General features: G+C 51.0%; 1 protein-coding gene across 1 annotated transcript; it reads right to left on the reverse strand.

Annotated features, from left to right (window-relative positions):
* Nucleotides 1–4,021: 4,021 nt before the first annotated feature.
* On the reverse strand, nucleotides 4,022–10,107 carry MSX2 (msh homeobox 2). Its single transcript, XM_025434894.3, has 2 exons — nucleotides 9,584–10,107; nucleotides 4,022–5,740 (listed from the first exon to the last, which is right to left on the reverse strand). The coding sequence occupies exons 1-2, from the start codon at nucleotides 9,960–9,962 to the stop codon at nucleotides 5,316–5,318; spliced, it is 804 nt and encodes a 267-aa protein (XP_025290679.1). The 5' UTR covers nucleotides 9,963–10,107; the 3' UTR covers nucleotides 4,022–5,315.
* Nucleotides 10,108–10,780: the final 673 nt, after the last annotated feature.

Raw genomic sequence — 10,780 nt, forward strand, 5'->3', positions numbered from 1 at the left:
CCCGACTCCCGCCCAACCCAAGCCCAAGGCCAGCTCGTTCTCCCTCCTGGCTGGATGAGGGGGACCCCACCCCAAGCCCAGGGTGATCAGTGGGACCCCTGCACCCCAAGCCTGAGCCCCACAAGCCATAAGTCACAAGTGGAGGTGCTGGGGTTCCCCAGGCCAGTTGCCTCGGGATCCCCGGAGTCCCCCGAGCCATGGAACAGTTTCTGTCTGTGCTGACTCCACAGACAGGATCAAAACAGCATGAAAGAAATCAGAGCGAGAACGTCGTCGGCAGGAGCTGGACTTCTAAAACCCCCTTCCGCCCCCATAGGCTTCAATATTAAAAAACCCCCTAGGAGCCTCAGACACTGTATTAATTAGTGCAACCACCCATGAAAAGTTGGGTTTGGAGCGGCATTCTTTGCCCTGTGTGAAAAACCAAGTCTAATAAACAATTGTTAAGTTGGCCTGTTGCCGCTGGTAAATTACATAGCATTAAAAAAATAATGCTTTTCATATTAGGCACTAATTAAAGGTTGGGACAGCTTTAAAACAAGAGAGGGAGGGGGGAAATCAAAGAAAATATAAAAATGTTCTTTCAAGAGTTATGGGAGGTTAATAAAGTATGTCTGTTAGAGTGAGCCTACTTTGCCCCTAGCTACAGCCAAACTGGAGCCACCACAATTGGGTCTCAATAAGATAATGATATTCCTTTCTCTGCTATTAAAAGCCTCCCAGTGCAAACTTAAAATGATTTATTTAATTTAGGAAATTATGAGGTGTAACTTCAAAGCTCGAGCCGTTAGTAATGGAAAATACCAGGTTGTTTAAAATTATAATAATAATTGTTTGGAGGACTCAGGACATCAAAGTGTTTTCATCAACAAATGCAGAGGGGTCCGGAGGAGGTTGGAAAGAGTCAGAGGAGGTGGATGGAGTTTGGATTTGATTATTATGAGCCTTATCAAGGCAGGACTCAGGATTCCCGAAGCCTGGTACTCTGTGCTGCTTTGAAGCAGGCTATTTTGGAAAGTAATTTTACTGCTTTTTATTTAGTTTCTAGCAAGGAGGAGGAGGTAGGGAGGCGGCAAAGGGAGGGAGAGGGGTAGAGGGGTCCAGGAATTGACAGCAGACTTTTCTTCATTGCTCTCTGACCAATTTCATTAAAGAAGCCTACAGCATCACCAATCTGGAAAAAAATTTTTTTTTTTTTCGGAGAGTGAAGAAGGACACAGGCACAATCAACTTCACCAACTGGGCCCTATGCTTTCGGAGAGTGTGTGTGTGTGTGTGTGTGCGTGTGTGTGTGTGTGTGTGTGTGTGTGTGTGTGTGCCATGGGTTCTTTTATAAATGAGGTTTATGTTTATTCCAAACCCAGCAGTGGAGAGGGAGTGGGGGTGGGGGAATGGCCTCTCCAACCCGTGGCAAATGAGCGTCTTTTATAGCAAAGAATGGCCGTGGGAGTTTTCATTCGGTCAGACAAGGTTCTGCTCAAAGGCAAGGATCTTCTTTTCAGTCAGGTCAGGCAGACGTTTTGCCAGCGCCTGCTCTCAGCCAGCCAAGCCTTCGCTGCCTACCTCCTGCCGGCCCTGCCCCGGCACTGCCTCTGCAGGGCTGCAGGGGGGGGAGGGTGGTGTGGCTGAGTCTCTGGTCCCCAGTGATGGAGAAGCAGGCGCTCAGTGGAAAGCCCCCCCTCCACCAGGCCTCAGGGAGTTGGGGAAGGGGATAGAGGGAGATGCTCCAGGAATGGGCTCTCAGGAGGCTTGGGAACCTGGGGAGCTCTGGAGGCCCCTACATTAGGTGTAAGACCGCTCCCGCAGGGCTTCACTGGCCCTCACGCCTGCCGCCAGGCTCAGGCTTGGGCTTGAATTCTGCTGCTGCCACTTATTGGCTCTGTGACCTGCCTGAGCAACCTCTCTGAGCCTGTTTCTTCAACTACAAAGTAGCACCAATGACACCTCCCCCAGGAGTGTGCAACTATTAAATGAGATGTGCGAGAAAATGCCTGCTTCTGGCCACACTTAGCAGGAGCTCAAGAAATGTGATTTCTTCTCCTTTCTTCCCCTTTCCCAAAAGCAGAGCATTCTTTCTGGAAAAGCTTGGATGAAAGCGTTCAAAGGAAGGGAGGACGGGAGGGATTGTGTACCAGATTTCTGGCAACCTGTGCGAGGATGTCCGAGGCCAGCAGGCTACTGGCATCTTAGGCTTTAATTCCCCAGGCACCGGTGCGCCAGTCCTGGAGGAGTCAGGGTCTTCCTGTCGCTGCAGCTTGTTAGAAGCTCTGGACCGCCTGGCACGCCAAGCCCCGCGGAGGCTGGGACTCTGGCGACCGCCGACGGAACGCGGGGCAAGAGGTGAGGAGGGCGCCCCAGAGCAAGGCGCGCCGCCGGGCCGGGACCTCTGGCTGTGGTCCGAGTCAGCGCCGGCCGCATCCTCACCTCGGTCACCCCATCCAACCCAGGAGCGCGGGGGTGTATATGCTTGAGCCTCAGTCACTTTTCTCTCTCTCTCCCGGCCTCAGTTTTCCTTTGGAATTTGGGGCGACTGGGGTAATGGCAAATCGCCCAGACCCTTTCCGATCCACCCCATTGGTCACGCAGGTCGCAGCCGGTTCTCCTAGTCGCAACCTGGCTTGCGAACCCCTCCTCCCGGGGGCAAGCTGTCTTAACCCGGAGCTGGAGTCTCCCGATCCCCAACCCTGGCTGAGATCGCCGGAGGCTGCGGGGTCGAGCGGCGCCGGGAAGGAAGTTCGGTGGACGGGCTAATTAGGGACCCAGGTTGGCGGCTGATGACGAAACCGGGAACGGCTTTGGCCTTTGCAAAACGCTTCCCCTAAATGAGGATGGCGATTCCGGACCCGGATTAGGAGTTCGGCCTGGGACGGCCCAGCGAGATGGCAAAGGCGAAAACTGGGGAGGTTTGGGACACTCCTGGGGGCTGGACTCGGGAGTGCAGCGGTGGAGCAGCCAGGAATCTGCTCCCAGCTTCGGAGCAGGTCCGTGGGCTTGGATCACGCTCGGCGCTCGAGCTGGGAGATCGCAGACTCCTCGCCCCAACCCTGGGAGCTTTCACCCGACCGGGAAATAAATGTAGTTTCTGGCGCCCACCTCCAAAGTGGGTGTCGGAGCAACGAGAATGAGACGAAAGCGCCAGTCCTCTAGATGCCCGGTGCCGATCTCCCCACCGCTCAGCTTCCTCAAGTTCTCCATTCCCATCTGCCCGCGTTCCCAGGGTCACTGGAGCTTCTCATCCGAAAACAGACCTCCCAAAGGTATCATCAGTAGCCACTTCGGATTTATTTGTGCAATAAAAAGTGTAACTTAAGATCCTTCTCAGCATCTCCCATCCATTGCCGACTTTTTCTTTTTTAAAAAATAGTGATGCCTCAAAACTCAAGTCTGACCCTGTTCTGTACCCAGGGGAAAGGGAGGCTGCAAAGCAAACGGGACTTGAATGAACCACCTTCCCCCTTCAAAGCAAAAAGAGCATTTGTTCGGGGTCCATCTCCTTGGAAGGAGTTAGGAATGGTAAACGGAATGCGATTTGACACACTCCTGAAAGGGCAGCAGGCATCCACCCCCGCCACCACCCCCCCCAAACCAGGGAATGCATCTAGTTACAGTCTCCATTTGCAAAGAGCTATAGATCCCTTCCCCCCAGCTTTAAATCTGTTGCTGTTTTGGTAACTGGGAGATTTCAAGTTCAAGATTTTCTCTTGATCATCTACAACCCTCTCATCCCCCAGCCCCTCCACTTCTAAGCTCATCTTTCACTAGAGTCTGAAAAACGAATAGCAATTCCACTTCTTTTCCATGGGTAACACAAATTGCCAGAGGAAAACATTTCGAAAAGTATTTCGTTGGCTATTTTCAATCCACTCCCTCACCCCAGGCCGAATCTGTGCACAACTCTTAACTGATTCACACTAATATCATAAGAAAAAACCCCTCCTCCAATCCTGGTGGCGTTTTTGAATTGAACCCAGCTAAGAACAGAGAGCATCCTTTAAAATAACTGTGTTTGGACAAACATTACTGCAATAAAACAAATGTTTAATTTAATTCAGAATAAGAGATAAGAAATAACTCTTCAATAAAATATATAAAATTATACAAGGCACCCTTTCAAAGGGATAAACGTATACTGGGTGGTGTTGGGGGGGGAAGATGGAAAGATGAATTACCAGGGAGCTAAATGGGCTGTTTGACAACACCATTTTTAGCAAGTCAAAACATGGCTTTACCCTCTGCCCCCAACATGTTAAAAAGTAAATAAATTTTTCTAATAAGTTTAGCACATACAACAGGTACACACACAGAGAAAGCATGATTTTTTTTTTCTTTCTGGATCTATTCATTGTTCAAGAATATTTAGCATATAGGTAATGGTTACAATATATTTATTTTTTTAAGCAGAGAATTAACTACACTCCCCGCCCCCAATCACCTTTGCAATGTGTGAGGAATGACTTGTACCTAGTATTTCACAGAAACCATCAATTCCACGATGTGCATTAACTTTTTACTCTCCAATGATCTGAAATGGAGTTAAGCAACAGCCTGAAGAGGAATTAGGAAGTACTTCCATGTCCCACGCTACCCTCAAGGCATTCTCAAGATTCTTCTCATCCCCCTTTTATTGATATTACCAAAAAAAAGGGGGGAAATTAAAACTTTAACAATCTGTAACAATGTGGATAGAGGGGAAAAATATGGGCCAAATATGGTAGTATGTAATGAGTTTTTCAATGTATGTAAAAATGCAAAAACAATGTATCCTCATCACTTTGAGGAATCTCGCCATATCTACTTCCTATGCATTGTGCCTAATTCTAACTTTTGTTTTCCATCAGCAAAAGTCCATCATCCCAGCAAAATCCCCAAATGTCAAAAATTTTAGCAAATAATTGGTCTCTCCTATAAGAAAAAACAAATGGACTTAAGCAGTCTTTTAGGAAGGTGATATAGAGAAAAAAGTATACACATGTGCATATAAATTTTGCCTTTCAAAATAATCTGAATTTTTACGTCTGCTGTATAAAAATGTCATTATATTTTATTATATATATATATTTATATATAAAACCATATCAGAGCCAATCTTTGTGAAAAGGGGACATCTAGAAGATTACACCAAGAAAATGGAGCTTGGTGCCTCCAGCCTAAAGAACAAATTCAAACTATGTCTGTGGCCCCGTAGGCCTAGCTGCTTAGGGTGGCGCATGCAAGGTCTGCAGAGCAGGAGTACTGGCTTGGTACTGCCTTCTTGGAGAGGGAAGGGGTACCCATTTAAACAAACATCCATCACAAGTCCATGGAGCTGGTCTTCCTTAGGATAGATGGTACATGCCATATCCGACTGGGGTCGCATAGAGTCCGACGGGCGGGATGGGGAGCACAGGTCTATGGAAAGGGTAGGACGCTCCGTATATGGATGCTGCTTGCAGAGGCGAGTTGATGGGGAAAGGAAGGCTGAAGCCAGAGGGCAGCATAGGTTTTGCAGCCATCTTCAGCTTTTCTAGTTCTGCCTCCTGCAGTCTTTTCGCCTTGGCCCTTCGGTTTTGGAACCAGATTTTAACCTGGGTCTCTGTGAGGTTCAGAGAGCTGGAGAACTCCGCGCGCTCTGCAATGGAGAGGTATTGTTTCTGGCGGAACTTGCGCTCCAGGGCGAGGAGCTGCGACGTGGTGAAGGGCGTTCTCGGCTTCCGATTGGTCTTGTGCTTCCGCAGGGTGCAGGTGGTGGGGCTCATATGTCCTAGAGAACAGAGAGGGAGCCAGTTAGCACAGGTGGCTTTCTCCCAGGTGTGCCTGTGTGGGGCCGCCCCAGTGGTCAAATCCACGGTGGGGGTGGGGGGGCAGCGACAGAAGAACACTATTTAAATGGATAAATAGCTTTGTTTAAGAAATTGAGTCTTTACAAAAAGTTTGGGAACTTAACAGCGTACAGAACTTTCTATATGGGAAACATGGCATGACGGATGATGGAACTAGAACATCAATGAACTGATGTCCAGGGAGCCGAAGTGCACTCCAAGAAACAAAACTCCATGCTTTTGGAGCTTAATTTCTCTGGGCTTTAAAAATGGGGGGCTGGGTTCATGACAACCCTCACTCCTTTAAGATGCTGAGTTAATCCGGTAAGAAGAAAAATGACAAAAGGTCCTATAAACTGGGTTGGTCCCCTCTCCACACCAGGAAAAGTTGGGAGTACATCAGCATATTTATGAAGGATAATCGCGCAGATAAGGTCTGTGGTAAATTAATAGCATCTCCGGATTGGGAGCAGCCCCACGCAATAAACAACCACATGGCTGTCATTCCATCCAGTCTACAGATTATAAAACCTGAACACATCATCTTACAGATCTGGATGTGGGATAAGTTTCTTGGCCGGGTGCTTCTGTAATATAAAGTTTACTAAGAAGGAGGGAAAAATTAGCTTACTCATAAATGTAAATGTCAGGGGAAATCATGCTGCCTCCAAGTTGAGAGCATGTGATGACATTTTAGTCATCTCTAACCATTCTCTGGTTTACAGCAAATGTGTAAATGATTAGTTTGTCGCCAGAATTTAGAAAGAGGGAATAACAAGCAAAATAAAGGCAGTCCAACCACCTCCAGCCATTTTAAATCCATATTTAAAATGGATTTAATTATACGAAGTTGTAGGACTGGGTATCCTTGTGATTCCATGGATCAACTAACTTTGGGCTTCTTTTCCTCAAAGGGAGGTGGGGGGGGCAGGAGTGTAGAACTGTGGGATGGAATGCTAAACAATTAATTTTCTGCATTTGGCTTTTATGAGCTATGCTAATTTTCCAAAAGTAGCCACAGTAGTAACTCCAAAGTACCCATGGGGAGAATGTCGCATTTCTTGTTTAGTTACTTCGATGGCCCAAGAAAGAGTTTACACTTCATACTTGAGGGTGACACAACAAGTGCCACCCATCCTCCATTTTCCAACAAGAATGGGATTTGTCCTAGTGAGACATTATTAACCATCACTGTAGTGGCTAAAAAGTAAGAAGTCTTAAGTTCTAGGATCAACAGAAATCCGAGAGGGATGGGCACACATAAGTCTAGACTTTTGCATATGCTAATCCCTAAATAAGCCAGAGAGTTTGGGCACCTACTTCTTAATTTACAAACTAACAACACTGTCGAAGACCTGCTTTCACCCTTCACAAACCAGACCTAGCTCCTTGGAGGAACCCCCCACTGTCTCAACGCACGTACGAAGCTCCTAGGGTCTGTGCTTGAGGCTTGATCCTGCTCTATGTTTTCAAGAACTTTGTGCCCTGAACAGTCATCCCAGCTGCTCCTAAAGGCTGCATTTGAACTATGAAATCCAGGCTATAGAGAGATTATACACGTGTGTCAAAGCCATAAAGTGAAGAGGCTTCCTCTCATTCCCCACCTCCCCCACCCCATTTTAAACCAAAGGATGGATGCGATTATACAAAGCAAAACAGCAAGTTACCCTACTTCCTCCAAATAACAAACCAGGCCAGGCCTGTGGCTCCCTCTTGCCCCAGGCTCCCGAGCTAGGCTAGGCGCTCCTTGGATCCACCATTCCAACCACAGGGCTCCACCGCCATTTCTAGGCCCAGAGCACTAATGAACCGCTTTTTGTTTTAAAATTAAATCCTTTTTCCACAATCTAGGATTTTCCTCCTGGGAAGATCCTATCCAGGGCCTTCAAGGGGGGAAGTTCATCCTCACTGTGGGGCGGGAAAGGGAGGGTTTACAGAGCAAGTGCGGAATTGACATCTCCCAATGCTAAGGCCTAAGGAAGTGGGGATTTCAGACCTCTGGAAACCCGCTCCCAGTAAGGCCTGAATCCTTGGTGTGCTGATGGGCACTGACCCAGGCCTAGAAACACATGGGCACTCAATTATTTGTCTAACAAATTAAGTTCCTTAAAGTGGCTGAGCCTCTATTTCACCACCGATAAAATGGGTAAATAATACTGTGCTTTGTGGTTCAGGGTACTAAATTTTAGAATGCCCAGAGCCCTGTCTACCACTAGGTAGGTGATCCTTAAGTATTGCCAAGGCGTTTTTTGTTTTTGTTTGGGAGGGGGGCGGGGGTTGGTCAAGCCCAAACTCAGTGTGTGCTGATTCCTCTGAACTCTGCTGAAATGTCCTTGTCTGTTACCAGGAGGCTGGCTGCTGCCACACAGATCAGATAAGATAATATGGTGAAAAGTGCTATAAAGCACTGTGCAAACTTGAGTTTAAATTCTTTGAGTCCTTAATCTCCACACCCTTTGAATCTTTCAGAGTTTCTAACAGGGTGGAGAGCTATGCCAGAGGGGACAGCCACTGCCTCCCGGGTATACGGCCTTGTTTTGTTCACAAAATACTATGCATCTCAGTCTTGAGGGCTAACTGAAGGAAATGAAGGAAGGTGTGGTTCTCCCAGCTTTGGAAAAAGTCCTTCCACAGACCCTCTTTCTCACCTCTTCTAAAGGGCAGTAGGGAGTACAGAAATCTTAAAGGCCAAGAGATAGAAATAAAAGGAGCTATAGGGAAAGACCTCTCCAAATTGCATGAGGACCCAGGCCCAAAAATGAGTGCTAAAGCTGGAGGAAAAAAATCAATTCTCCTGGGCCTGCTGGCCATCCTGCCTCATTGGCAGGAAGCGGGGTGTAGGTGTGTGGATGGGTTCTCTGGGGTGGGGGATCAGAAGTGGTCAGGGCAGCATGCAGAGGACCAGAGTGTGGCACTGGGGCCCCTTGCCCAGTTCGGCCACTGTTGGTGACCTGGGTCAGGCAAGTTCAGCCTTTTTAAAGTCCGGGTGTCTGCAGGGGGAATCACCACCGCTCCCGTGGCCCTACCTACGCTTCGGGGTTCCAGCCGTATTACGATCCGGTGAACTAATGAGCATCATTCCGTAAACTCTCAAGCGCCGCTGGAATGTTGTTAATTACTGCTAAGAGCCAAGGGGGCCGGCGCGCTTCCGACCCCAGCCCGCTCCAGGCGAAGAAGGGACCGGCTTCGGGGACGGCAGGGAGACATTTCGTCCGGGCATCGGTCTCTGCCGCCACCCCTTCCTGGGACCCATGGAGGATGAAGATTTCTACCCAATACCCGGGATTAGATTTGAGCTAGTCTTATCCTTAAGAGGAGGGCACATCTCGCTGGGCTGTGACCTTTGAAAGAAGTGAAGGCGCCTCCGCCTCCGCCTGGCACCTACTCGAGAGCTCACGAAAAGCGGATCCCTCTTCACTCTGCAGACAGAAACCCGGTGGGCAGGGAGACAGGACTAGGGAAGGCGGTCGCGGCGCGGGGCCGGGGTGGGGGGGAGAACCACGACCGCGCGGCCCGGCAAGCCCGGCAAGCCCGGCAAGCCCGGCGCGTCCCGGGCCGTGTCGCGCCCCCCGCACAGCTGGGGCCCGGGCTCGCCGCGCGGGCGCACCCCGAGGCGGTCCTGGCTCCGGCCGGCGCGCGGCTGTGCGGCGATGGGGGCGCGGGGGCTCCCGGGCTCGCTGTCCGGCCCCGCCGGCAGAGGGGCGCCCGCGCCCGCACCCCGCACCCAGCGCCCGCGCCCGCACCCCGCGCCCCGCGCCCCCCGCCCGCGCCCCGCGCCCACTCACTTGGCGGCGGCGAGTATCTGCCGGGCTCCTGCATCCACGCGGCTCCGTCCTCGGCGCTCTCCGACTTGACCGAGGCGGCCTCGAAGGGCTTCCCCGGCGGCCCGGGGCTGGGGGCTTCCCGGGCGCCGTGTCCCGGCAGCAGCAGCGGCCGCAGGGCGGCCCCGGCAGAGGCGCTGTCTGCCGGCCGCGGGGACGCCCCCTTGGGCGGCTTCTTGTCCGACATGAGCGCCTCGACGCTGAAGGGCAGGCTGGAGACCTTGACGCGGCGCTCCTCGGCCGCCCCCTCCGCGCCCCCAGGCCCCGGGCCCGGCCCGGCCAGCGCCGCCGGGCCCTCCTCATCGGACGAGAACAGGTCACTGCCTTTGGACGGAGAAGCCATGACCTCCCTGCCCTACGTAGCTCCCCGCGCGCGACTCCGCTGGCGACCCGGCCGCGGCGACTCTAACTTTTTTGGGGGGAGGCGGGAGGGGCGCGCCGGGAGCCGGGCCTTTCCTCCGAGGGGAAGTGGGAGACTCGGCTCAGCCAATCGGCGCCGGCCCTGGCGCTGACGCCACGCACGCTCGCCCCGGATTGGCTCTCCGGGAAGAGGCCGGGGCCTTCCCCCCCCACCCCTGTTTGAAATAAATTAGGAGTTAATTACAGGAGCAGTCAGCAGAGTTGTTATTAGGCGATCCCTCAAGGGTTATAATCACGCCAAAACTGAAAAGTCCATGGTGTAATTAAGGCCGATTATTTAAAGAGGAAGTTCGCCGAGTCCCATTTCTTCTCTTTTTTGACCCCTTTCTGAAAAGGCACCTCGCACCCAGGCCACTGCCCCCAACGCCCACCGCCAGAACACGTTTAAAAATGCGCACCTGACATTGCAAACGACATTTGTGAAGCGCCTACTATGTGTGGAAACTGGGCTGACTTCACAACTTTAGGACTCAGCGCTGAAGACACGGGCCAGCATCCCTGCTCAAGGCAGTAATACATACATGGAGCTTTTAAGAGTATCTCGCCATTGGCAAAAGCTCTACAGCTCTACAGCTGTTACTGTAACTCCCCTAGAAGAAGGGCCTGGGAGAGCCCAAAAGGTGGTCAGGGACTGGTGTTCCAATGGGTTCCCACAGGAAAATGTAAAGCAGTGGCCCCCATCTCTTCCACTCGGAACAAAACCAGCGCACTCTCAGAAAACTGTAATCCACGGTGTTTTCT

This window comes from Canis lupus, chromosome 4 (assembly GCF_003254725.2).
Source record: "Canis lupus dingo isolate Sandy chromosome 4, ASM325472v2, whole genome shotgun sequence".
Taxonomy (NCBI): domain Eukaryota; kingdom Metazoa; phylum Chordata; class Mammalia; order Carnivora; family Canidae; genus Canis; species Canis lupus.